The following is a 26,124-nucleotide window of genomic DNA, read 5'->3' on the forward strand; positions in this document are numbered from 1 at the left end:
ACTGAAGCTTCTCCATGGGAGGAGTATCTGGAGGATTCTTACTGCAGAAGTGAAGCCATGACCCTCTTTGGGTGGCTTTGGGGTCATGGTTTAGTGTTGGATGAAGTTGAACTTGAACCAAACCGAAGAAGCCTTCCTGATAATGTTGCAACCTGATTGTTTCCCCCTTCCTGATATCGTTTTCCCAAAATACGAAGTTATAACTGCAAATGAGTTCTCAAAAGCAGTTTTAAACGTAAAGGTTTGCTGGGAGACATCAGCCTTCAACATTGACTTTGCCCTGAAATGGGGGGTGGCTGTATGAGCGATTTTTCCCCCAAGAACTCTCCTAAATTATAGTGTATCCCCAACACAAGAGTGTTTTCTTCTTAGGGCAAAATGTGGAACTCCACTGGTAGCACTTGCTTTGAGTTTCACATTTACTGTTTCACCTAGACATGCAATTCCTAGGTACTTGTAAGATGGTGTTATACAGCGTGGAGTGTCTTGTTTCTAGCTGTGTATGTGTTCATATTTAATATTAGAAGGATGATAATGTCAGCTCTATGAAACAGCCGTCACTCATTCCCCTGCTGGGAATGCACAGTGGACTTAAGCTGTAAGTAAATCAGGTAGGACATGCTTGCAGTTGTAAAACTGGTTAGCATGCATGTTTTAAGCAGTAGAACCCTTCTATTCTTTAAACACTTCGGGCTCTCCCTGCTCCTTCTGAATGCATTAAGCCCAAGCCTCAGATTTCAGCAACAACCACGTTTATGCTGGGGCCACTGGGAGCTGTTTGGGGTACAAAGAAACCACTGTCAGAGCTGTTGGCAGCCGGAGCACTTACGGATGAAGCAAGGGCCTCTCAGCTGCAGGGATGGGAAGAGCCCCCTTCTTCCTCTGTCAGGTAACTGTGTCAGGACAGCACACAGATGTGCCCTGATTCCTGTTGCTGCTCCTCCTCAGCTCTGTTTCACTATATGAATTTAGCAATAGAAGAGGAAGAAACTAAGGGGAATAGTGATGGAGCCCAGCAACCAACCTTATAGCCCAGTTTGAAGCCTGACGATGGGATGATTCTCACTTCAACCCTCTCTGATGCAGTTTGGTCATTCAAGCCTTGATGCAACTTAAATTACCCCCTGCAGCTGCTTCTTCCTCAAAGGTACCTGCTAATGTAGTATAACTGAGAGCTTTACTTGTAAAGTGTTGAACAAAGTCTCTTATTTATGAGTGCCATTGAACACCAACTTTCTTGCATTAAATATGTCTGGACGTATTGTTTTATGATGTGTGGTCTGGCTTCTTTTAGCATTGCTTAAGTGGTCCGTCTGCTGTAAGACTGTCATCTTTTGCATGGAAGATTAAAAGGACAGGGAAATGCAGCTCAAACCGGCCTCAGCAACAGTCTGAGTTTCAGCTTATATAGGGCTGGGTCCAATTTCTCCTCACCTGCTATAAACCCTGTGGCAATTTGAAGTGTTTTTAAGAAGTGAAGGAGTGAACGGGCACCAAGCCCTGAGTGCCCCATCACTGCAACCACCCCTCGCATCCAGCTGGTTAGGCAGGCTGGCGGAGGAGCTTGTGCAGTTCAGCCTGTGCTGCTTCTATAAATAGTCCTTGGGTTGGGGCTTTTCATCAGGAATGGAACTGGCATGCTTATTTGCAAGTCCTAACTCGAATGTTGCACTTCCAATTGAAAACGTGGTGTGAGCAATGCGAGCAGCAACATAAAAGGCAGGCTTGTCTTCGGTGGCTTATTCCTCTGAATTACAGCTATTTGCATGCTCTGGCTACAGAACCAGGCTCTTCATGAGGGGAGCGTGCAATGTTTGAAGCTTTCACTCCAGCCACAGTGTATTTACACAAGTGTCCCCCAACCTGAACCGTGTGGAGTGCAGGCACAGGGCGAGAATACCACAAACCCCATGGGATCTGCTCCATTCCGTAGCCACCAAGTCAACAGGTACTGCTGTGGGACCACTGGTGGCTGTGCCTGCATGCGGGTGCGACTGCTCAATGCAGCCTTGCTAGCACCAGGGCAGCTAGGAGCCAAGGCAACGCAACACGAGGGACTCCTAGATACACTGTCATCCCTCTGTGCTTCTTATGATGGCAAAAAAAAACCAAATATAAGTGGTAAAGCTCAAGAAATAGACACTCCAATTGGGGGGGAAGCTGCTGTGCCGTTCAAGCTGGCAGCTGCTGCCCTCCTGTGGCAGAACATAAAGCTTCACCCAAAGATATGACAAGATGCTGAAGCATTTCTATTTTGTTGTGCTGCTAGAAGTCTCTAAGCCATTGCAAAAGCAGGAATAATATATCAATAATGCCCTGTTGTCCATATAGGCTTCACTGTCCATTATGTGTTTTGCTCACCGGGTGGTGATGGGAGGAACTTACCATGGTTTAATACTTGACAGTTTTAACTTCTCAATGGAAAACCCGCTCCAAGTTTTGGAAAGAGAAGCTTCCTGCAAACAAGCAGGGCTTCCAGCCTGCCTTGCCCTAGTGCTGAAGAATCATAGTACCCTGGCATCAAACAGTGATACGGTGTACGTTTATTTAAGAACAGTTTTAATCTCGGCAATCGGAATCACAACTTTTAACTGTGTGCATGATCTCGGCTGGTTCTTTACTACAGAAGTGGCCTGGAGAAGCTTATACCCACTTACAAATGAAAACTACGATTGAGTTGAAAACCGTCTTCCATCCCCACCCCCCCAGACAATGTTTTCACAAGCAGCACAAGACCTGTTGCAGTTCTCAGCACACCACTGGAGGTCCATAACAGGTAATGGTTTTGGTTGGACTTTGGAGGAAACTTGTCAGTTTTTAGCAAAGCTTTTTTACCTTTCCCATCCACTGTTCTAGATTAGGAAGTTTTGCTCTGTCAGCACCTGTAGGATGTGGGAATTCAAGCAGCAAATGTGGTTAAAAAGAGAAAGTATGGAGGCTGGGAAAGCTTAGTCTGCCTCAAAGTTAAGCCTGTGTTTATGCAGGGTTAAGCCCAGTGGAAATGGTGTGTTAGTGTTGCTATCGTGCTAAAGAAACAGGAGTAGCATTCATTCCAATGGGATTTCTCGTTTCAGTAGTCAGGACCTGCTTTATTCTGTCTAGGAAATACTCAGCCAGACCAAGCCGTATCTCGAGCAGTGGCAAAGCATGCAGAGCAATGATCTGGTTTTCAGTTAAATACGTTCCAGGGCAACAGTTGAGTTTGTTTGAGAAGTATGTGTCATACCACAAAAAACACCCTAAGGATTCTGTGGAGTCTGCTTCGGTGATTACGGAATGTCACCGGCACAAGGAGTCACAAGTGTGTAAGGAGTTATCATTTATCACTAAGCAGAGCCTGTTTATAGGAGCAAGCAAATGAAAACTGAAGTCATTAATCCAGTTTTTCCCTTAAATTAACTTTTGCTCACAGGTCTTATCTCTGAGGAAGTTGTCTTCAGCACAGAGGAGATGAAACATGGTGTCAAACAGCCTTAGCAACTAACTTCTCTTGGCTTTCAGCATGCTACAGTAATGGCCCTTTGAGCTGCTCCGCCAACGCTGATCACAGGTCCCAGTATTTCAGCCTGTCATGCACTGTCACAAAGGTGTGTAACTACAGGGCCACAGCTGGGATCCTGATCATACACAGCTCCTCACACCAAGCACTGCCATTCCAATACCTGCATTTAAACAGTGCTCACCACAGGATCCACATTAGCAGATATTGATGACCAACCTCTAAAACACACGCTGCGTTAAGGACAAGTGTCTTTCAATGCCAACACATCTTCCCATTTAATTGGAAAACTTGATTTACACAGCAAAGAACTTTGCTCAAGGATGAGGCTCTTGCCCTTGTTGTTTTTAATCTTCCCACCCCAATGTTTCTATAAACTCCATGGATGGTTTGGAGAACTGAGGGAGGAATTGAGAGCCTTCATTTTTAATTATACGCAATTCTCTGTCTTCCCAAGTCTCCTCTGTGCCTGAAGTCAATTTTTCTCTGGATAAAATACTGAAGTCTTATCACAGGTGAAGTGAGCTCCCAGGGAGAGGGTAAAGCTTGGCTTGTAACTAACTTATGCCTAACTCAAAATTACTACAGGAACCTCCTTAGTCACAAGCTTCAAGGCAGACAACAGCCTCTACCGTGAACTCCAGTTCACACCCCCTTGACTTCAGCAGAATCAAAGTAGTGCCAGGAAGGAATTTGGACCATGAGTTTATAAAACTATTCCTTTACACAGTTGACTCCAGAAGCTTCAGCAGTCGGTATGGGGACAGTGTGATGTAAAACCTGATGATCCCATCCAACTGTAGTGAGCAAGGCATTGTCTGAAGGAGACCATGATAAGCCTTTCACAAAGTCTTGATGAGAACGGCTTCTGAACCTGCAAAACATGAACACTCCATCAGCCATAAAGCATGGTCACTAAGAGGGTTAGGGGCTTGTGCAATGCTTAACTGCGAGTTTGGTGGGATGATGCTCGCCTGTTTGAGGAGCACCTTCATCTTCCACCCAGCATATGGGTAAATAATTAACTTAAGGAGAAGTTAACAAGGCAAACAGCCACAGTAATGAATACATTCTGCCTAGTACTTACACCTCTGAGAGGTCTGAATCAAGAACAGCTACTGAACAGTCTTCACTGATTGAAGCCAGTAAGGGTGAACTAGAGGAGAGAGATGAGACCACTGTTAGAACAAGCAAATACAGGAAAGCTTCTTAGGGACAGACTTGTGACAAGCACGCTTGTTATGGTGCTAAATCTTACAGAACGTTTTCATCATCATATGGCAAGCTGTCAGCACACTAAGCAAGAATATTAGCGTCAGAAAGCAAGTAATCCCTCAAGCAATGGTGACTGTAATTAGAAAGATCCCCATAGGGAGTGGGTCAGTAATTCTGACTGCTGCAGGAGTGTTCTCATGTATGTTGACACATCTCTTTTCAAAAGGCAAGAACACTGTTTGGCTCACTTTGCTCTTCTCTATTGATTTCTCAAAGACAAAACCTGGTGGTTTTAAAATAGGTTTCAAAACAAATAAGGCTCCCAAGTGTATGCAGTCACACATCCTATGCCAGTAGATCAGACTGTACCTATGTGTAGAAAACGCAAACCCCGTGATATTTCGGGCATGCACAGTGGAGCTGAGGGCAGAATCAGGGTTCTTTGTGTCTACGAGTGCAACTGTTCCATTTTCATCACCTTCAAGAGAGGAAAAGAGAACAAAGTTATTAGCAAAATCGTCACGTGAAAAGAAAGACCTTGATTTGTGTGCTGCAAGGCAAGTAAGGAGATCACTTCTTACCCAGAGCAAAGATGTCACTTTTGTGTGGATGCCACATGACTGAGGTAGGGAGGTGATTACAGGCACTGCAAACTGCGAGTAAATAAATCAGGATGTGTGTGAACAGAGGCAGCACAAAGATACTCCTACACTACCTCATTTAGCACTGCTACTGCACTGAAACAAAGACTTTAAAGCTTGCTGCACTTGCATGGTGCTAGATGTCTTTAGGTTTTAATAGGCTTTTCCAGGCAAACGCCACATTGCTAGGTTTGAAGTCAGGCACAAAATGACTTATTTCCTCTAACAAAAACTCATACACAAAGCAGTGACTGCAGGCAGAAACGTACCAATTCGAGTAGCTGGTTTGGGGCATCTGGTGTCCCAGAGTAAAGTTCTGTTGTCCTATAAATCCAAAGTGAATGAGAAAGATTTTACAATCCCTTTGTGGCAGGGGCTAGACATAAACTCAGATTCACTGCAGAACTGCTACTGAGCCGCATTCCAAACCACACCACCGCTTCCAAAAGGATGCTGCCATTAACTTCAAGCTAGCTCCTCCAGTGATCCAAAGGAGCTCCCACATTTTAATACAAACCTGTAGAAATCAGCCCGGTGAGCTGATTGTCAGCTCATTGACTAGAACACTAAAATAACACAGGTATGCAGTTTGTGACACAATAGGTGGTTTCTTGGGAAGTGCATTTAACTGCAACTAAAGTTAAATCTTACTTTTATCAGGTAGATTTAGACAGAGAGTGAGCTTTACCTCCGCACAGGACAGGAACATGGTGTCCTTACCAGGACAGGAAGCCACACATGTCACCGCATCGGAGTGAGCTACCAAAATCACAAAGAATAAAGAGCCTCAAAGATTGTACCCAGCCTTCCCACACACTCCCAAGGACCTCTGAAAGCACAGCACCGTGATAAAGACCAGCTTATGCCTAAACACAGGGTAACTTCTGCTCAGCAATAGCCGAGTCTTCCCACCAAACTGATGAACTGCCAAATCCAACCCGAGCTGCTGCAAAGTCCCTGTAAGCTGCATAAGCTTGAGGAAGCCCCCTCAGACAAGAGGTCAGTTACAAAGTGGGGAGAGGATCAATCAAAGCTCAGTCTCTGCTGTCAGCAGACAGCACAATCCTGATCTGATCTCTCTCCAGAGATCAGCATCTGGAACGGGCTGTTCAACCCCAAACACAGGTTAGGAGATCACACACCAGCACAAGCAAGATTTCAGTACAGAAGAAACACTCTACGCTTAGAGCTGCAAGGCAAACTAAGCCTTACAGCATTCATCCCATGGGGAAAAGGAACAAGAGACAAACAAATCTGTGCCAGAGACTACTCAGACTGGCAAACATTAGATCACAAGCCCCAAGCGAGACAGGCAGGAAGAAGCTCAGCCTGCAGCAACCAGCACGCTGGTGGCACTCACCTCTGTAGGAGTGCAGCACCGTCTGCTGCGGGAGGTCCCAGACCTTCACGCTGTGGACAAGAGCAAGCGCTCAGCACCCAGCGCCCGGCCCTCGGCGCAGGGCAGGCGGGCTGGGGGCACTCACCAGAAGTCCCTGCCACCGCTGACAACGTGGGTGCTGCCGGCCAGGACGGCCACCGTCATCACGATGTCATCGTGCTCGTATTTACAGAACTTGTTGACGATGAGGGTTTCCTTCTCATCCAGCTCCCAGAGCTCCACGGCGCCTATGGGGAGGGACCCACCTCAGCGAGAAGGGAACCACCTTAGGATGGAGGGCAAGGGGGGGGGGTACCACCGGGATCCCGGGCGCTTACCGGAATCGGAGGCCACCAGGATGCCCCTGTCAGCCACCCAGCACAGGTCGGCGACACCCGCTTCGGTCTGGACGCCGGCGGTGCAGAAACCCTCGCTGGGGGCACGGCGCGGGTCGGCGAACACCCAGAGGGAACCGGCCCAGCAGCGCCCGTTCAGTCCCGAGGCGCCCAGCAACAGGGCCCCGTCTGGGAGAGAGGCAAAGGAAGCGGGGAAGGACGAGGGCAAGGATCCGCTCAGCGCCCGCCGCCGCTCCTCGGGGGACCGAGCGGTCCCCCCCGCCCCGACCCCGCTGCCCATCCCCGGGCCGCGGCCCCGCTACCTGCGCGGTAGTGCGCGCCCTCCAGGTGCCGCTCCATGCAGGCGGGCGCGTTGGGAGGGATGTTCCACTCGGGGCCGGCCGCAGCCTCCGCAGCCTCCTGCTCAGCAGCCGGGGGCTGCTCGGGCGGCGGCTCTTCCATGGCGGCACCGGGACCGGGACGGGGACCGGGATCGGGATGGGGATCGGGACCGGGACCGGGACCGGGATCGGGATGGGGATCGGGACCGGGACCGGGATCGGGATCGGGATCGGGACTGGGATCGGAGCCGAGCGGCGCCCCCACGTGCTCCCGCGCCGCGCGCGCGCCGCCTCCTCCTCTCGCGAGAGCTCGTTCCCCCCACCCCGCTCAGTCTCGCGAGGCGTTTGCCGCCGCCATCTTGTCGCTGAGGCGGCCGGCGGTCACCGGTTGGGGACGAAGTGGGTTGGAGGGGTTGTGGGCCCGGTGCCGGTCGCTATGCTGTCCCGCCTCGTCCTCCGCGCCGGTGAGCCGGGCGGGAGCGCTGTCCCTATGGGGTGTAGGGCGGCGGGATGGGCTGGGCTGAGGGGGAGCATCCTGCATGAGCTTTCTCCTGACCCGCTTCTCTGCCCTTCTTCCCCCCTCAGCCCAGGCCGCGCTGAGGAGCCTGCCGCCTCCCGTCACCGTGGGGTGAGTACCGGGGGCTGGGGTCGGCAGCGGGGCCGCGCTGAGGGCTTTGACCTCCGAGCGAGGCCTAACGGCGCTTCCGGTGCGCTGCGCGGCCCGGCTTCGCTGCCGGCCCCTTGAGGCGTTGGCAGCCTGGGGAGGACGGGGAGCGCCTCGGAAGGCGCCGCTCGTTGGGTTTAAATAACGTTAGTTTGGGGCTTTCACTTTATTTTTCTAATAATAACTTGTTAACGGTGGGAAGGATCCTCTGGAGGTTATGTAGTCCCACCCACTTCCTCAAAGGAGGCGTGTCTGGTGGATGCTTTCCCTATTTGATGGGAGATGTGTTTGACCCGCACCTAAGGGTAGTGGTTTTCATAGAATCATAGAATTGGGTTAGAAAAGACCCTAATATCATCCAGTACCTTCCACTAGAGCAGCTTGCTCCTCTAAGCCCTTTCCAACCTGGCCTTGAACACTGCCAGGGATGGGGCAGCCACGGCTTTCTCTGGGCACCCTGTGCCAGCGCCTCAGCACCTTCACGGGGAAGATCTGCTTCTTTATACCCAACCTGAATCTCCCGTTTAAACCTAAACCCATCACCCCATGTTCTATCACTCCAGTCCCTAATGAAGAGCCCCTCTCCAGCATCCTTGTAGCCGCCTTCAGACACTGGAAGCTGCTCTGAGGTCTCCGCACAGCTTCTCTTCTTCAGGCTGAACAGCCCCAATGTTCTCAGCTATGGGAGGTGCTCCAGCCCCTGATCATCCCTGTGGACCTTTCCCTGGACTTGTTCCAACAGTTCCATGCCCTTATGTTAGGGACACTGGAGCTGTACGCAGTACTGCAGGTGGGGTCTCACGAGAGCAGAGTAGAGGGTAGAATAACCTCCTTTGAGCTTTCGTTTTGTTTGTTTTATAAAGTAAGATGCTTAATAGAAACTTCTTAATTACTTTCAGTGTATTGCATGCCACAAGACCACTGCATACAAGTAAACAGCACTTGGCTCCTTTGCCACCTCTGCCTGAGAAAGGAGGAGAAGTGCGCCATGGTTTGATCCCTGAGGAGTTTTTCCAGTTCCTGTATCCTAAAACAGGAGTTACAGGTGAATGTGTACTTTATTACAAATGGTGTGTTTAATTAGGCTCATTTAGTTCTGTTCACCACTACTGCCTGTTGAAAAGGTAAAAACATAAGCAGAAGGAGGTTGGGAGGAATAAGACAGTGCGGCACTTCCTGGCTCTGATGCTCCTTTAGCTTTAATTAAAAACTAAAGGAATGTCATGAGCTTGATCTTGCAGGAAGATTGCTTTGCCTGCTGATCCTCAAAACCTTTATATGGAGTTTTTTGCCTGTTTTTGAATGAGCAGAAGTCATTCTGCAAGTTGCTTCCACCTTTGGCGGGTGTCCTTGTACCACTGTTGGTGGTATTGTGTTTCTGCTTTTCCTGATGGTAAAAGAGAGTACTTCATGATCTTCTAGTAAGTAGCTGCCTCTGCAATGAGCCTCTTTTTGCTTTGTACAAATGATGCTGCTTTATTTTTTCTTCAGGGCCTTACATGTTTGGAACTGGACTCATACTGTACTTTCTGTCGAAGGAAATCTATGTAGTGAACCATGAGACGGTTGCAGCTGCCTGCATATTATCAGTCATCATTTATGGTATAAAGAAATATGGGTCTGATGTAGCAGCTTTTGCTGACAAACTTAATGAGGTAACAAACCAAACCATAATCTAACTGTAGTAGTTACTAACTATTCTAGGTTATCTCCTTGAAGATTTGGAAGAGTACTGTGTCCAGCCTGTTGTAAATATCTGAGTAATGTTGCTTAAATAAGGTATGGTTTAGATCTTATGTTGGTGGTGTTACTTCAGAAATGAAACACCTCATGCCAGCAGGAGTGACTTGATTGTGAACTCTAGTTTGGCCAACTTGCCATCCTTTAACCTCAACCCTGGCACAATTATTCAGACATTTCTCAAATCTTAATGAATTACAGATCAGTTGTTTTCTTGCAGCTTACTTTCTTCCTGAGGCATGGCTTTTGTTTGTTCTTTTCAGGAGAAACTTGCTAAAGCTCAAGCTGTGAAAAATGAATCTATTGAAGGTCTCGAGGCTGCCATTGAACAGGAGAAGAAGGAGCAGTGGCGTGTTGAAGGCCGCAGTTACCTCTTTGACGCTAAGCGGGTATGCAGCTCCATCCCTATTGCTGACTTCCTCTGCATTCTCTGCTGCATAATCTGGGTGCCTCTTAATTGACTACCAAGTAGTGAACCGTTTGCCCTTGGTGTGTTGCAGACAGGGCCCATTCCACTGCCAGATCCAGCAGCTTTTGCTATAGAATGTGTTCTGCTGTTTTGTGTTCTTGCCAAACATTAACCCTTTGATTTCATCATCTTTGTCTAGAATAATATCGCAATGTTGCTGGAAGCTAATTATCGAGAGAGGTTACTGACAGTGTACAACGAAGTAAAGAAAAGGCTGGACTATCAAGTGGCTATGCAGAATTTAAAGCGTCAGAAAGAACAAGATCACATGATTCAGTGGGTGGAGAAAAGCGTTGTTCAGAGCATCACACCTCAGCAGGTACTTGCTTGGTCTTAGTCTGCTTTACATTTTAGTCTGTACGAATATTTGCTGTCCTGTGATTTTGGCCTAAGCCAGAAGATGATGGGTGATCTTTGGGTGACTTCCAGACAAGGCTGCAACACACTCCTGCTGCTGAGTATGAGCTGCAAAGCTCAGTTACTTGGTATCAGGGGCTTGTGTTGCTGGTGATTTAAGGTGGTGTGTGGTAGTGGTACAGCACAGAGCTAGGCTTGTGATAAGTTGTATAGCTAATGGGGAACTTGAGTGGCATATTCTCTGTATAAGACTATGGCAGCTTAAGATCTGCAGATGGGCTCTAGATGAGCTTTCTTCTAAGGAATGAAGCAGAGAACAAAAGACAGAAAACATGTTCCTAGCACTGCCTGCAGATGTTTTAATGCAGGTTACTGACTGGATTTGAATCTGACTTCAGGAGTTACAACTGCATATCCCTGCTGATCTGTAACCCATTTTGTGCTTCTAAAAATGAGTATTTAAAGTGCATTCAAAAGAATATTTTACTTGTTTAAATGTCTTTCATGAAGTCTGTCTCCTGAAAGCTGTTTTCCTTTCCTTTGCAGCAGAAGGAGAGTATTGCAAAATGCATTTTGGACCTGAAGGCGTTATCGAAGACTGCCCAGGCAACAGCGTAACCACGTCCAATTCCACTGACATGTCTCTTACTGTTGAAAACTGTACAATTCTAAAGTATCATTAAACAAACAAACAAAATCCTCTGCTGTCTTTTACTAGCAGTAGCAACTTTTTGAAGTAGCTGGATTGGTCACATACATCACTAGTTAGTTCATCATGGGCGATTATTCAGTCAGTATGTGCAGTTTGGTTTGGTTCCCTTTTTGTTCATGACCACTTCCAGAGAGCAGACACAGAACTTCACTGTGAAAAATTCAGGTTCTACTACAGTGATCGGTTTTTGTTGTAGAATTCGGTGTGATAATGACCTGTAGATACCTACTGAAATTGTGAACATGTTCTAAAATCAGATGAGCACCCATGCTCCCGTTCACCTGAGCTGATACTTGGTGGTACCTGAACAAATATCCTTTTAAAAATTATCTGAAAAACCCCCAAACCACTTCCGTAACAAGGCTTCAAATGGTGACAACAGTGTCCTTCTGTTCGTAGAAGAGAGGATGTAGCTGGCAGGAAATGTGTCAAAAGCAACAGGAAGACTTCGCTTCAACTGAAATCCCCAGTATGAGAGTGAAAATGGTGAAGTGGATAAGTTTATTCTAGAGTGTGGTTTTTTTTCCTGGGTATTCATAGGAAACACGGGGAATAGTTTAGTGTGTGTTATACAGCCTAAGCCTTTCAGGTTTTTTTAATAGGAAATATTTTCCCTGAAGGATTTTGTTACATCTCAAACATCCCAGATGAGGAGAGCACTTACCTGTGTGCAGTGTCAGCCCTTGTGTGCTGGGAAGTGATCTCTGTAGTAAATAATCTTTAAGCAGACTAGGGTGTGCTTACAATGCCACTTGCACGAATTGGTCCTGCAGTGGGGAAAGGGCTTGTTTTTAGTGGAGTTGGTGAAATAGGAGGTTTTTTTAAACTTTTCAGTGCAACATTTCAGCAAAAAGGTATTCTTGAGAGGTAAGCATCGAACTGAAAATGAAGCTGACTTTTTTTTTGTGGACACTTCCTCAGAATGCAGATGTTTTTCACTTTCCTGAGGTTTTTAAAATGCAAAAAAAAAAGGTGAAGTTGCTCCACTTCCACATTTGTGTAACCCCAGCTGTGAATGGCACTTGAGCTTTCCCTAGTTGGACTGATTCTTCGCACAAAGCAAGTGGTTTACCTGCAGTGGCAACACCTCGTGACTCTTCAACCTGCAGGTGGGCAGCCGCTCCATGGTCCAAGGTAAGATGGAGTTGTGTCACATCTTGGCCTGCCTTTTACTACTGGGAAACTTGGGGTAGGACTTGGGGTAGGAAACTGAGGGGTCATAATGGTTTGACTCTTAGGCAACAAGGGCAGCAAGAGGCATTCAGAGAATAGGATGCCTGCTTTTAAGCCGTTGTCAGTGCTACTCTCACTGTTACAGTGTACTTTGCAAGGCTTGTAGTGGCTAGTCCTAGACGAGGAACTTTGTAGTCGACTCATACTTCCTTATCTTTACATTTCCACCCCCAAGTTTAAGAAGAAAGTTACTGTTCATTCCTTGTTGGAGAAAGTCTGTGCTTTTTTGAAAGCTGCTGCTCATTCTGAAAGTTCACTCACTTCTAACTGCTGCAGAAATAATAATGTGGGTGCTCTAGTTATTAAATATACTCCAATCTTTGAAAGAAAGCAGCCTGTTCATTGGAGTATAATGAACATGCACATGTGCTTGGGAACAAGGTGTTAGGAAGGAGGATTCACACTGAGGTTGCTGGGTTTGTGCCAGTTGAAGATGTCTGAAAAATTGATTAAAAACTATTAAAGTGTGAGTTAGAAGAGGGTGACAGGCTTGTTTTACTCTAGTATATGTATATAAATATAACTTTTCTCCCTTCCTTTTAGCTTCCCTTACTGTTCATTAGTGTTTGGAGAGAATGGGAGTGAGATCCTCAAAAGTAAACGCAGGTATTTCCTTCTTTGAGGAGTTTTCTTACATGCAGTATCCTTGCCTAAGATAATACCATCCTGACTGAGAAGAGCTGCTGGGGGGGTGGCTTAGCAGGAGGTGTATGTGTTTGGCGAAGAACTGCATTGATGCCAAAGGCCTCTGTGAGACAGTAAGAGTCTAAATAACTCATTTTTTCTGTCTGCTGTTTCCACTTTCAGCCCTCTGATAGATAAATGTTACAGAAATGATGAGTACTCTGCAGTTCTTGTTGCTTGTAGCATCACTGGAGAAATTAACACACTTTTAAACCAGGTTTTCATTATTGTTCTTTTCACTTCCAGTTGCACCAGAACCCATTGCCACCACTATTACTGTACGTACCACTGCATACACCTCTGCAGCTGTCTTCAAAGGTTCAGAAGTCAAATGCAGGCTTGATAAGTAAATGTTCCATTTTTTATTTCCTGTCTTCAAACACAGAGACTGCAGACTCGCTCTGTAAAGGAGGAGTTACATGCAATGTGTCTCATGTCTTGGGGTTTTAAACGGTTGCACAGAATTTCCAGTCTGTGCAGTAGATATTTAATTCATAGTGATGCTTAATGTAGATATGAATCTTTAATCTCACGGGGCTGGGATAAATGATACATTACATTCCAGTTTGATGAACTGGGAATTCTGACACTATTTCCTGTGTATCAACAGCCATGAAACACTCTACGTATCACTAGCCTTTATCTCTGGTGTCCTGGTGACTGTTCTGGTTTTTGCAGTCATCCACCTCTTCAGAAAAAGTAAGTGACAGCAGAGGAAATAGCATGATGATCCAGACCTGGCGGCAGAGGAGCGCTTAATATCTTGTGCTGCACATCTCAACACAGATGGTGTGAAGTTTCTACACTCTTTGGGCTGCATCTTGCAGCATCAGGGTTTCAAAGTAACTTCTAGGAAAGTTACTCTGAAAGAGGCTCAAATTATGTCTCCCTTGAATAACTAATGTAGTAGTGAACTTGTCATTCCTGGCAGTAACCTCCCATGAATCATCCCAAGGGCTCTTTACATGGAAGAATTAATTTCTGCACTGATGAGCTGTGGGTTTTTGGTCGTGGTAGGGTTTGGGGGGTGTGGGTTTTTAGGTTGGGTTTTATGGTCCTAGCACTGGCCACGCAGTGTGTTCTCACCACATCCATCAGTCACTTTTATCCCACTTTCAGCAGGCAGGGGCTCAGGCTGCCACACTTCACTTTGCAGTGAGAGTCTGTGGTGGATTTCATAAGCTGTGTCTGAGCCACACGCTCTGGAGCTGCTCTGTCACCCCACTCTTAAGCCTGTGTTGCACTCTGTCTGCAACAAGTGCAGACAGCTGAGGCTGGTGTCCTTCTCCTCCCTAGAGTATAAGAGATCCCACCAGACCTTACAAGATCAAGTTCCCCTCCCAGCAGTGACTGAGGAATCTGCTAAGAACATCCAGGTAAAGGTCACAACTATTCCTAATGTTACATGTAAAGACTTCAGATTCTTGATAGATAAATATTAACTGGGGGAAGAGAAAAGGGCTTTGGTTTTGCAAGGCTCGAGTGTTAGTTGACAGTTCTTTTGACTAAGGAAAAGTGTTTTCTGTTGTGCATCCTGTTCAGCCTGTTTAGAGTAGTCCAGGGAGTTCTTTGAGGAGGTGCCTGGACAGTAAGAGGAAAGATACTCCTCTGTTATCACAGGGCTCAAATGCTGTTCTCCCTACATATTTCAGGTATCTGGGGCTTAACTAAATCACTACTTGGGCAGATCATAGAATCATAGAATAGCTTGAATTGGAAAGGACTTTGAGATCATCCAGTTCCAACCCCCCTGCCATGGGCAGGGGTGCCTCACACTAGACCATGTCACCCAGGGCCATGTCCAACCAACCAGGTCAGGGGGAAATCTTTTCAAAGGCAAGTATTTCTGCAGTTTGCCTCCATGATAATGATTTTTTGAGAGCCCATAATGCAGAGCTGACCCAGGATGCTGAGCTAGATTAACTGGTCTGATCCAGCATATGTAGGGACAGACTGACTGCTAGTGGTGTGTCGCATTGAGGACAAATTAAAAGCAGGAAATCCATACCGAGGTGCTTGCACATTCTCTAATGTCTGTGGCTTCTTTCACATCCCCAGAGTGATGTTGCCTACGCCTCTCTGGTCTTCCAGCAGAGTGGGGCACCAGCAGCTGTGTGATGATGGAGCTTCTAGTGAAACGAAGACACCTGCACTTTCTGAACATCGGATGCTGCCAGAACATTATATCAAGGCCTGTAGTGTGCTGGGAAATACCAACACTGCTGTATGTCTAACATCAGCTCATTTTATAGTTACCAGGGGAAACTAATGTCTCCTATTCCAAACTTCTTTGTGGTTGTGGACAAATTGCTTTTTATACCCTATTTCCCAATCTCTAGAAATCTCACTGCACTTGTAAAGTTCCCATTTATGTCTTTGCTGTTGCTTTGAATGACCAATGGAAATGGAAATGTTACTCTGTGTCCATTCATGTCTGTGCCTTTGTGTTTCCCTTTTCTGTCACCGACTATGTTTTCCTTGGCTTTTAATTGCCAAGTGAGTTATTTTCTGCTTCCTGAAGTTATGATAACAAAATGTTTGTATGCAAATATCTGCTTCCCAGTTGGGTCATGTAAAAAGAAATGCACAATCACAGTGTGACAGTCCATTTCTGAAAATGTTAATTACCCAGTGTTCTAAATAGACTGTAGAAAGTTAAAATTCCCCTTTCATAAACTGGGGAACAAGTTGACACTAGTGAGTCATTCTTAGCAGGGGCACAGAGAAGCTTCTCTGCATGTTCCTGTGCCTGCAGGTGGGAGGTTTGTTGTTTAAGTGCAATGATCTCCATCAGTTGTTTAATGCTTCTCCTGCAAGGCTGAATCAGAGCGAAGCTTCTTGCTGCCTCAGCCCTGTGAGCTTCAGAAGCTGCCTTGTTTCTGGTCACCAGAGTGTCAGATTCTTGCAGTTATTCCTCTTTTCTGGAAGGGCTATTGTGAACCCCTCTGAAGGGGAATTTTTTGGCCAGGACAAGTGCTTGGGTCCTGCTGCCTCCTGTGAAGCAGCAAGTCCAACATATGAGAAGCTTCAAATGAGTGAGGCCACCTGATGGCAGCACGAAGCCGTGATGGGCAGATGGATTTCCCTCATCGCTCGGTTGGTGTGTTTCCAACAAGCAGTTAGAGCAGCTGCTCCGCCTCTGCCCTGCCGGCCTTTGGGGCTGCAGAAGCTGGTGGAAGTGCAGGGGCCCATTGAAACACAGGTTCACAAGCACCATCACATTCTGAACTCTGGCTTGAGAGGCGTGCTGACCATTCTACAGGACCAGGAACAGGACTCTGAGCAACTGAGAAGTATGATGGTCTGAAAATTTACGAGGCTTGCACTAATGTGTCTTCACCACACCAAGAGGAATGCTGCTTTCCTGTGTTAGATACTGTTAGATCTTGTTAGAAGTGCAAGAAAAGGTGACTTCCTATTGAGACCAGTTAGCATGTTGGGTTTTTCATGTAGATGTTTCCTCACCGTGAATTGTACTGACACATCACAACCATCTCATGTACTTTGTGACATGGCACCAACCACAGTGCAGCAATTTTGTGTGCCTACCTAGAGCCCTTGGAGATGGAGGGTGACAGAGACCTCAGTTTGTTGTGTGGCTGCTAGTAAGTCCCAGATTCACTTCAGAGCATCCTTCTGCTATCTCTTTCCCATGCCAAGAGCCTTATCCAGTCATACACAGCTTTTACCAGTAGCCATCGGCCAACTCTGTTTTATGGAAGGATAGAGGAATTTGGGACATTGGCATCTGCTAATCAGAATAGAGGAGGGTTTGTGTGTCCTTTGTTTTGCTATTCAGGCTCAGATTTAGTCTAAATTGACAGAGAAGACAAAGGGTGTAAGAATACTCAGTGAGGACGTGCCTGGGTTGTGAGTGGCTGCATTACCAACAACAAAGAACATACTTATCCTATTTTTCAGTGGACCAAACTGATCCTTGTGCAACAAAAATCAAAACAACACTGGCAAAACTTCTGTCCAGTATCCTTTCTGTATTTTGAAACTAATACAAAGACATATCTAGACACATCTTTACGTTCATCTTTAGTCATCAGATCTGTAACAGGCTGCTACAAAGAGTAACTGTTCTTCAGGTTTACAGAGGAGTCTTGCAGCACAAATCACATTTAAATCAGGTGTTAGCAAAGCAGGATTGATTGTAGGAAACACGAGGATATGCTGTGCAGGAAGAATCCCCCAAGTAGATGGGGTTTGGTAACCAGTTCTGACAATGTACATGTGATGGGTTTGGAACTGTTGATTCTATCCCTGGTCAGGCAGCTGGGGGAGGAGGGAAGAACTTAAAGATATTATTAGTTTATTTTCTGACAGTCATCTCCTTCTGGTATGTCCCCAGCACTAAGGAGCAGCTGGGTGTGTTCAGCACTTTGGCTCTTGCCTGGTGCTCTGTGTCTGAGTTAGTTTTGCAGGAGTCTGTGGTGAGCACTGTCTTGCTTTGGAAGCCATGGAAGTGTCCCACTGTTAGGATGTCCTGCAAAGCAGAGGTCCCCAGAATCAGTGCAGCATCTGGCCTTCCTGAGATGCTCAGCTGTGTGACTCACAGCAGCAGGGTTTTACCAGCTGCTGATAGATCCAAGCTGGGGCACTTGGAGCAAAACATCTTCCTTGTTACCAGTTCTTTGGGTCATGGGTCTACCAAATCATGGTCAAGTTAATCCATAAAACCTAGAGGGTCCTGTTAAATGAAGATGCTTGCCTGGAAGCTCAGCAACCACCAAGCAGAATTCTCTGGAGTACCCAATGCAGAAGACCATAAATGGTTGCTTTGGGCTTAATGTCAAATGTGCATCAGATTGGGTAAGAGGAGCTTGCCCTTATTATAAAGCAGTTTGTGCAAGAGTGGGAGTAGACAAAACACAACCCCCATTTCCCATCAGTTCCTTCACAAAGTGGTTGTCAATGGTCTGGTATATACAGGCAGGTCAACATTTCTTGATTTATGACTGCTCTTCTGGTGTTTGCTCTGTGGTTTTTTGCACAGAACTGGCTCTGTTTTTTTTGCACAGGATATAGGTCCTTAAAATTAAAAGGTATGTGTTCTTGAACTTCTTTATCTTGCAAGCATAGACAATGGGGTTCATGGCAGAGTTGGCATGGGATAAGAGGATTCCCAAGTACATCAAAACCTCGGGGATCTGAGACGTGGGGCAAAAATAGGAAACACAGTTTATAATGCACAGGGGCAACCAGGATATTGCAAACAGGAAGAGAACAAGTGCTAGAGATTTGGCTGTCTTGAACTCCCGTCCATAAAACCCTCCTGTCCCTCTTGTGTTGATTGAACCTTGACTCAGTTTCGTCCGGATGATGTAGAAGATTTCAAGGTACAGAGCGCACATGATGAGCAGAGGGACAAGGGTCCATGTGAAGAAGATAAGATACACCATGTAATCCATCCTCATCACCGAGATAAACTGACACCTGAGAAACTCCGAGGTGCTTCCTGCTGCCTTGTTCCACCCAAACATGGGGACTAATCCTACAAGCAGGGACAGAAACCAGCACAAACCCAGTGCCCACCAAACTCTTCTCTCTGTAGTGACTCTTTTATATCTGTGGAGGAAGAAAACCCAGGTTTGCATTAAACAGAAGTAGTTAAAATGGTTAAGGATGGTTTCAGGAACTTGCATGTTCAAATATTACAGGTTCATGGTCACAGATTTGGAGCACTAACCCAAATCTTATTCTGAGACAAGCTTAACTCTCCACTTGTACCAGTTGCTTTGCAGCACCCTTAAGAAGAACTAGGCTCAACTTCTCCTCTTTATAATTGCATGATTTCAGCTATTTCTTGTTTCATTCTGATCCTAGTGCCCCTTTTGCCTCGATGTTGCCATTATTAGCAGTTCTGTCTTATTTCTCAGCTTCCTTGGGTGTCCATTACTCTTTACACTTGGTTTATGCCATTTGTAGGACCAAACTGTTCTTTCATCTTTCAGTTTTACAGGTCCTTTCCCCATTGCTGCTACTTTCATGCTTGATGTTATGCTCTGGATTTTTAGCTCATGTGCTTTTCCATTCCAACATGCAAAGTGAATGGCTTCTTAAATCAGCTCTTAAGTCTGTTAGTTCTTTTGTATTTTCAGCAAACAGTGAAAGGGATTTTATTTAGAAGACTCAGAAACCCAGTGAAATCTTCAGTACTCTCAGCATTAACAAAAGAGCTGAAGAATTCAACTGCTCAGCCACAGGCTCACCCTGTGTGGCCAAATTCAGACTAGCACTAACAGCGAGTTCTCAGCCCTGTACAAGCATCCCCAGGGTCTGTCTGTGTTGTATTATTAACTGCAGGGAGTGGTTCCTGCTCTAGAGAGTTCAACTCAGGTTGGGCTTTTAGGAACAAGTCTTTTCTTCATGCCCAAGCACGCATTTCTAGGGCAAATATGTGGCATTTTGGGGCAAATATTTGGCATTTAGTGTAAATACTTGTTAGAAAAGTGACAAGTTAAGGAGGAGAGGGGTGGTGGCAGCCCTCGGGCAGAGGCTGGGGGTTGGAAAGCTGGCAGGAGCATCAGTGGAGGGGCCCGTGGTGGTCCAGCACTCACCTGGTTGGTAGCTTCACCCGCAGGTACCTGTCGATGGCGATGGCCAGGAGGGAGAGGATGGATGCGTTACTGAAAGCCACCATCAGGCAGCACATGGCCAGGCAGGTGTAGAAGTGGGCGCTGATGCCCAGGCTCACCACGATGGCCAGGGGCATGACGAGGATCCCCATCGCGATATCAGCCAGCGCCAGGGAAACGATGAAGTGCAGAGTCATGTTCTGAGACGTCGAGTTCATCCTCACCACCCAGATGACCAGGATGTTTCCCAAAGTGGCCAAGACAGCAACCAAGCACTCTGTACCGATGTAAATCCCATGCAGGCTGTTGAGCTCCTGGCTGCTGTGCAGCTCCTGGCTGGTGTTGAGCATGGTGAGTTGTTGGAGATGTTCCCACCTGGGCTGAGCTACAGAATCATAGATTGGTTTGGGTTGGAAGGAGCCTTAGAGGTTATCTTGTTCCATCTAGGGACACCTTCCACTAGAGCAGGTTTCTCCAAGCCCCTTCCAACCTGGCCTTGAACACTGCCAGGGATGGGGCAACAATGACTGTGTGTAGGATTCGTCCTTGGTTTCTGGTGCTCAGTTGTTCCAGTGACTCACCAGTGTGCAAACCCCTTCCAGTATTTCACATCCTTGATACTTGGGCAGCAAATCAGCCGTTGCCTTTCTTCACAGCTGCAAATACCTTAGTATCCAGGGAATGTTCCCTTCTCTGGACCCATCTGAAGCTCGGAGCATCCCTCCAGCAGCCTGGTATCAGTCCAGGACTTTGGAAAGTTAAAAAAACCCCAAACAATAAAGGAAGAGCTTCCACAAGCCTGCCTGCCAGCTGCCTATAACCAAACACTTTGCTTCCTCTTCCAAGTTGCAGTTTTAGAAATGGGAGAACTGTAACCAGAATTTATGTACAAAGCTGGCACTTATCAATCTAGATAATCGCCCTGTGGTCACTATAGGAAATGAGGCAATTCAGGGGACTTTAGGAGGGTGCTCTGTTATATTCCAATACTTGATATAATCCAGGGCTTACCATTTCAGTGAAGGCCCTGAGGTGGCTGAAAAACGCTTTTTACTTGGAGCTTTCTCAATCTGACAAGAACACTTGCACTGTAGGTGACTTTTTCAGCCCTCATTTCTGCCTGAAATCAGCATGACAACCCACCGAGCCATGTTCAGAGCAGCACACTTTGCTATGCTCTGCTTATGGGAGATGGAGAAACTGAGGAAAGGTGTGGGAAGTAGCAGGGAGAGGCTGTGAAAGCTGTGATCCGCTTGCTGCGGGTGAGCAAATGCTCATTGATGTGGGTCTGCAGTGAAAGAGCTGCTCCCATTTCAGATGAAACTGAGAAGAGATGCAAACATGAGCTCGGGTCAGCCTGCGAGTCGCAGGAGAACCTGGCTCTTGGGCAAATAGAAGCACACATGCTCCAAGAAGGAGCGAATAATGAGTAAAGGATTAGGTGGATGGTGCTATATCAGTGTAATGAAGCCTTAAGCAAATGTGGGTGGTATTTGGTTTCCTGGACACCGAGTTCTCCACCTCTTCCACCCAGTTTTCTGGCAAAACTGAGGATGGGCAAGTGATATCATCCTGAGGAGGAGATGGAGCCAGAAATACATGAAACTTCTTTATTCTCTGCTGTCAAAAGAGTTGGACAAATTCTGCTTTCCTGGAATCAACGCAAGTACTTCTCGCTCCCGGCCGGGAGGGTGCTTGGTACATGGCGAGCTCTCCATAGACAGTCCCAGTCTGTGCTGGTTTTCTGATCAGAGCTGATGCAGGATATCTGTGGGTGCAGGAGGCAAATCCCAGGTCATGGCTGGGATGTAGGCAAGGCTTTTGTGAGCTGAAGGAGCTGCTCCTCGGGGAAGGACCTGGGCAAGGGTGGGCAGCCTGCACCGTGCAGCTATGAGCATCCATAGGAAATGACCTGGGTGAGATGCTCCCCACTTCCTGCCCTCACTGTGCGGCTCCTCTCAGGGCTTTTGGTTTCCGTTCTCTGTCTTCTTCCACTCCTGTGGCTGCTGCAAGATGCCTCTTGTAGAGACCACTGTGTAGGGGCTTTGGTAGGGCCTCTGCTGCCCTGTGCCTGCTGCATGCACAGCTCCCGGGCACCACAGCTGTGTGGGACCTTAGGGGAGCAGTCAAAATGTTGCTCCTTCCATTTGCCCTTTGCTCACCCAAAACCCAGCTGAATGCCTTTGCATTTGCCTTCCTCACCCCTTCCTTGTGGCAAGGGAACAGACAGGGTCACTCCAGGCCCTTTGGTCCTGTTTTCTTTGATGCTACACCTTCACTGCACACCGTATGGATGGAGCAGGCCTCAAAGAAGGCAGAGCAATCTAGCCACAATAGAGCTGTGCATTGGCTAATCCACCCTGCGAGACTGCACAGGGAGGAGATTGTACTTATCAGGGCTAAAATTTAGCAGAATTACCACAAGCCCCTGTGGTTTGTGCCAGGTGCCACCAGATAACGTTGACTCTTCTACAGAAGCACAAATAAACCTCAAGGAGACAGAAAAGATGTCACAGGGCTTTTTACCGGTCTGATAGATGGATGCTCGTGGACAAATCTGCTCATCTTTGGGGAGCTGTGTGCATAGTTCTGAAGGAGGAACTTCATTCAGAGCACATCAGGGAGGAGCTGGCTTCTGACCCAGCTGCTGGGGCCGAAAATGAGAGCTCAGCACAGCGTTGCTTCACTTTGGATGTAAACAGTCCAAAATGGCACTAGGCAGCCTGGATGTGATCTATATCACCATGGAGTCTGTCATTGGGATAGCTGCGGTGGTGGGCAATGCCTTGGTGATCTGGGCAGTGAAGCTGAACCCAGCTCTGCAGAAGACCACCTTCTTCTACATCGTTTCCCTGGCCCTCAGTGACATTGCCATGGGGATCCTTGTCATGCCGCTGGCTGTCATAGTGAGCCTCGGAGTTGTCACCCATTTCTACTCCTGCCTCTTCATGTGCTGCCTCATGATGATCTTCTCTCATGCCTCCATCCTGTCTCTCCTGGCCATTGCAGTCGACAGGTACTTGCGAGTGAAGCTGCCGACCAGGTGAGTCTGGGCCAAGGGCCCATCTCATCATCTCTTCCCCATTTCTCTTCCCCCTTATGTTTTCCTTCTCCCTGCACCACAGGGATTCCCTGGGCATCATTGGTTCTCTGAGGGAAACTCACACAAAGGCAGAGGCTCCCAAATGTGGGCAATGGAGCCCCATCGGTGCCTAAGAATCCTCAGCTTCTGAGAGTCAGGGAAGGGATGCTCATACATGGGGGTGTGCTTGAAGCCTGATGGGCTTTAGGTTTTCCCCTCGAGACAGCCCGATGCAGGTCAAAATGAACCAATCTTCCCGAGGAAAGGGTCTGACCCCTTTCTGTGGGTTCTCTTTAAAGGGGGTTGGTGACTGTTGGGAGGTTCCCCTGTAGTTCCAAAGCACACTTTAAATGTCAGAGGCTGCGAAGGACCGACTGCACAGAGCTGTGCTTAACTGGGATGAGGCCAACCAGAAACAAGTGCTTAAAAGCCCAGGTTCCTGCAGATGTAGTTCCCCTTTCTGAAGAACCACATCTAACGTGGCTGATGCTTCCTGCCCACCCAGGTACAGGGCAGCCGTCACCAAGAAAAGGATCTGTGTGAGCCTGGCACTCTGCTGGCTTGTGTCTGTGCTGGTGGGGCTGGTCCCCATGCTGGGATGGAACCGGCACACGGGCAGCTCCAGCTACATCGAGTGTCACTATCTGGCTGTGATGAGGATGGATTATGTGGTGTATTTCAGCTTCTTCGCCTGGATCCTCCTTCCCTTGCTCCTCATGTGTGCGCTCTACGCCGAGATTTTCTATATCATGTGGGCAAAGCTAAGCCCCAGCTCAGCAAGTGTGGAAACAGCTTGTGGGAAGGAGTACGAAATGGCCAAGTATCTGGCCCTCATCCTCCTCTTGTTTGCAGCATCTTGGCTGCCTCTGGGCATCCTGAACTGCGTTTCCTACTTCTGCCCCTCCTGCAGCACCCCGCAGGCTCTGACCTACCTGAGCATCCTGCTGTCCCACTCCAACTCAGCCATGAACCCCGTCGTCTATGCCTTCAAAATCCAGAAGCTCAAGGAAACGTACGTTTTCATTCTGAGGAATTACATCCTGCCCCAGAAGGCAGAGTCCGCTCTTTCCAGTGTACAGCAAACAGAGCAGGGAGCGAGCAGCATCTGAGCTCTCCAGGCTGGGTCAACTGATGGGAGCAACCAGAGAGGGGTGGACATGGCACAGACACTGAGATGCTGCTCAGATCACGCACTCTGGGGCAATGGTTGTGTGTGTGTGTGTGTTCAGCTAATGGAGCTCCAGGCAGTGTGATGCCAGGCCCAGGTTCCCAGCAAACTCCACAGATAAAGAAGATCCTTTGTGTTCCTAAGGCAAAAGATGGGAGAGGTTTGGAGTGGAGAGATGTGGGGGGAGATTGGCACTGCTCGTGCTCATGGGGGTTTTGCTTAGTTAATAAAACCCATCTCTGTGCACTGCTGGTGGTGGTGGTGAGGTTGCTTTCCCATGGGGGCACTGTCTCTGTGTAAAAGATGCCCACAAAGCTGCTGGTCCTACCAGGGCACAGGCTGTTGGGTCTCTTTGTGTCCGTCCTGTTTAGCAGTCACGGAGAAGGCAGGTTTAGATCAGGTCTTAGGAAGAAGTTCTTCACCGGGAGGATGCTGAGGCCCTTTGGGTCCTCATCCCCACTGATGCAGCCAAGGGCGATGCCATCAAACCCAGCCGAGCTGCCCCTGCCCTGCCTGGGGCCGTACTGGGGTGTTTCCGTCCAGCACCCCCTGTTCCCACCGTGTTCCTGCAGGGAAGGCACAAGGTGCACTTGTTTCCCCCACTTGCTTCCTCCGCCAGGCAGCATCTGTTTCCTGTCCTAAATACAACAGGACCCGGTTGCGGGGCTGCTGTGATTCCTCTGTCACCAGAGCCTGTGCCCTGCCGCTGACAGCCCTGCACCAGGGACACCCCGAGGTGCTGCATCCTCCTCCTGTGGGCTCCCAGCCCTTCTCCCACTGCCACCTTCAGCCCCAGTGTCAGGAAACACTGGGCTTGGGGGGGGGTTATGGCTTGCAAAGCGATTGAACACTCCCTGCACGCAGGAGCCAAATGGGATCAGGGAGCGTTTTGGTGTGGAAATCGGCTCTGCCCTCCCCTTCCCACTGTTATCCACAGGCATCCAACCCCACATCCCAACCGAAGGGCTCCCTCCTGTACCTACCAAACTGCTCTCCCCTAAACATGCCCAGTGCTCCTGCTGAAACAGGGAAACACATGGCTGAGCAATGCACATCGGTGCTAACAGTCCTCCACTTAGTGCTGCTGCTGGCGATGCTCTGGGCACGTGTATACACAGGAATACATGCTGCTGTAACAAGAGGATCCTCCTGCTAGTTGTGTTGGAGTATTTGGATGCTTTTGCTGCCGCACGCAGTAATTTGTTTTCTTAACAACAGTTGTGATTTGAAGCCTTGTTCAGGCTGATGGAGCCGGCAGCAGGAGGGGCCGTGAGTAAGAAGGATCAGGCTCAGCTGCATGCGGGTCCAGGATTCATTTTACCACCCCTCCATGGTATCAGGTGGGTATCAGCAAAGGCAGAGTCTCTTGGGGAGCCCAGAAGGCTTTGGTTTAGATCAGGGTTCAAAGGTGTGGGTTTAGATCACGTTATTCAGCTGATGCAGCAGTGCCTGCAGAGCTGTGTGGAGAAGGCGGCTCGAGGAGGAGCTCCCATGTGGCAGAGCCCAGGGATGTTGTACTTCATGGGGTTAAACAGTGTTTTGGATCCCGGTCCCCAAGCACTTGATGGATTTGCCATTTAAAGGCTATAGGCAGCTTGTTTCTTGGATGGCTCCAGCGAAAAGCTTCCAGCCATTCCCCAAGGATCCTCCTACATCCTGGTGAGATAAGGATCAGAAGGGAATGGGCTATCTGCAATCTCAGCTGCGCCTTTGCGCACTGATTCCCTTTTCACACTGGGGGCGGAGGGGAGGAGAAAGGATTTTCCAGAAAAGAAGTGTTTAAGTGACACACGGATACAGGGAAGAAAACCACCCAGCGAAGAGCTCATGTGAGGCACAGCAGCAGCAGCAGCAGCTTTTGTTCTGCCTGAGCTGGACAATGCTCGTGGGCTACAGCAGGGCCTCGGCGCTTTGAGGCATCCATGTACTGCGCTCTCGTTCCTCTTTCCTTCCTCTCCAGCAGGCTCTGCTCTTGTGCCAGCTCTGGGGAAGGTTTGGGTTGGTTTGGGTTTTATTCTGGGA

The 26,124-nt window shown here is 48.0% G+C and overlaps 4 protein-coding genes and 1 long non-coding RNA gene across 6 annotated transcripts in view; 3 read left to right on the plus strand and 2 right to left on the minus strand.

Moving 5' to 3' along the window:
* LOC130594701 (adenosine receptor A3-like) overlaps window positions 1–26,124 on the minus strand; it is a 161,693-nt gene that overhangs the window by 20,832 nt on the left and 114,737 nt on the right. Inside the window, exons 2-3 of one of the 2 annotated variants that reach the window (XM_057400773.1) lie at window positions 19,835–20,342; window positions 17,923–18,842 (exon numbers count right to left, since the gene is read on the minus strand). The exons of the other annotated variant lie outside the window; for it this stretch is intronic. Of the exons in view, the coding sequence (XP_057256756.1) occupies window positions 18,227–18,842; window positions 19,835–20,202 (984 nt within the window). The 5' untranslated portion in view covers window positions 20,203–20,342 and the 3' untranslated portion in view covers window positions 17,923–18,226. Of the gene's footprint in view, window positions 1–17,922; window positions 18,843–19,834; window positions 20,343–26,124 lie in introns of those variants that run through there. 2 annotated transcript variants of the gene reach the window in all.
* Window positions 3,303–7,544, minus strand: WDR77 (WD repeat domain 77). The gene is made up of 10 exons (XM_057400766.1): window positions 7,392–7,544; window positions 7,072–7,257; window positions 6,840–6,981; window positions 6,716–6,765; window positions 6,044–6,114; window positions 5,625–5,679; window positions 5,296–5,367; window positions 5,084–5,192; window positions 4,587–4,655; window positions 3,303–4,373 (listed from the first exon to the last, which is right to left on the minus strand). Exons 1-10 carry the CDS (start codon window positions 7,528–7,530, stop codon window positions 4,214–4,216), a joined length of 1,053 nt encoding a protein of 350 aa, XP_057256749.1. The 5' UTR covers window positions 7,531–7,544; the 3' UTR covers window positions 3,303–4,213.
* On the plus strand, window positions 7,751–11,339 carry ATP5PB (ATP synthase peripheral stalk-membrane subunit b). The gene is made up of 7 exons (XM_057400768.1): window positions 7,751–7,873; window positions 7,995–8,037; window positions 8,973–9,118; window positions 9,565–9,728; window positions 10,077–10,202; window positions 10,422–10,601; window positions 11,186–11,339. The coding sequence occupies exons 1-7, from the start codon at window positions 7,846–7,848 to the stop codon at window positions 11,255–11,257; spliced, it is 759 nt and encodes a 252-aa protein (XP_057256751.1). The 5' UTR covers window positions 7,751–7,845; the 3' UTR covers window positions 11,258–11,339.
* Window positions 12,808–15,874, plus strand: LOC130594702 (uncharacterized). The gene is made up of 3 exons (XR_008971145.1): window positions 12,808–13,967; window positions 14,565–14,644; window positions 15,327–15,874. It is a non-coding gene; the product is annotated as an uncharacterized LOC130594702 (long non-coding RNA).
* LOC130594696 (adenosine receptor A3-like) lies at window positions 22,186–24,075 on the plus strand. The gene is made up of 2 exons (XM_057400767.1): window positions 22,186–22,895; window positions 23,440–24,075. The coding sequence occupies exons 1-2, from the start codon at window positions 22,561–22,563 to the stop codon at window positions 24,041–24,043; spliced, it is 939 nt and encodes a 312-aa protein (XP_057256750.1). The 5' UTR covers window positions 22,186–22,560; the 3' UTR covers window positions 24,044–24,075.

This window comes from Pezoporus wallicus, unplaced genomic scaffold (assembly GCF_028554395.1).
Source record: "Pezoporus wallicus isolate ANWC-B61680 ecotype Strahan unplaced genomic scaffold, APGP_CSIRO_Pwel_v1 scaffold_7736, whole genome shotgun sequence".
Taxonomy (NCBI): domain Eukaryota; kingdom Metazoa; phylum Chordata; class Aves; order Psittaciformes; family Psittacidae; genus Pezoporus; species Pezoporus wallicus.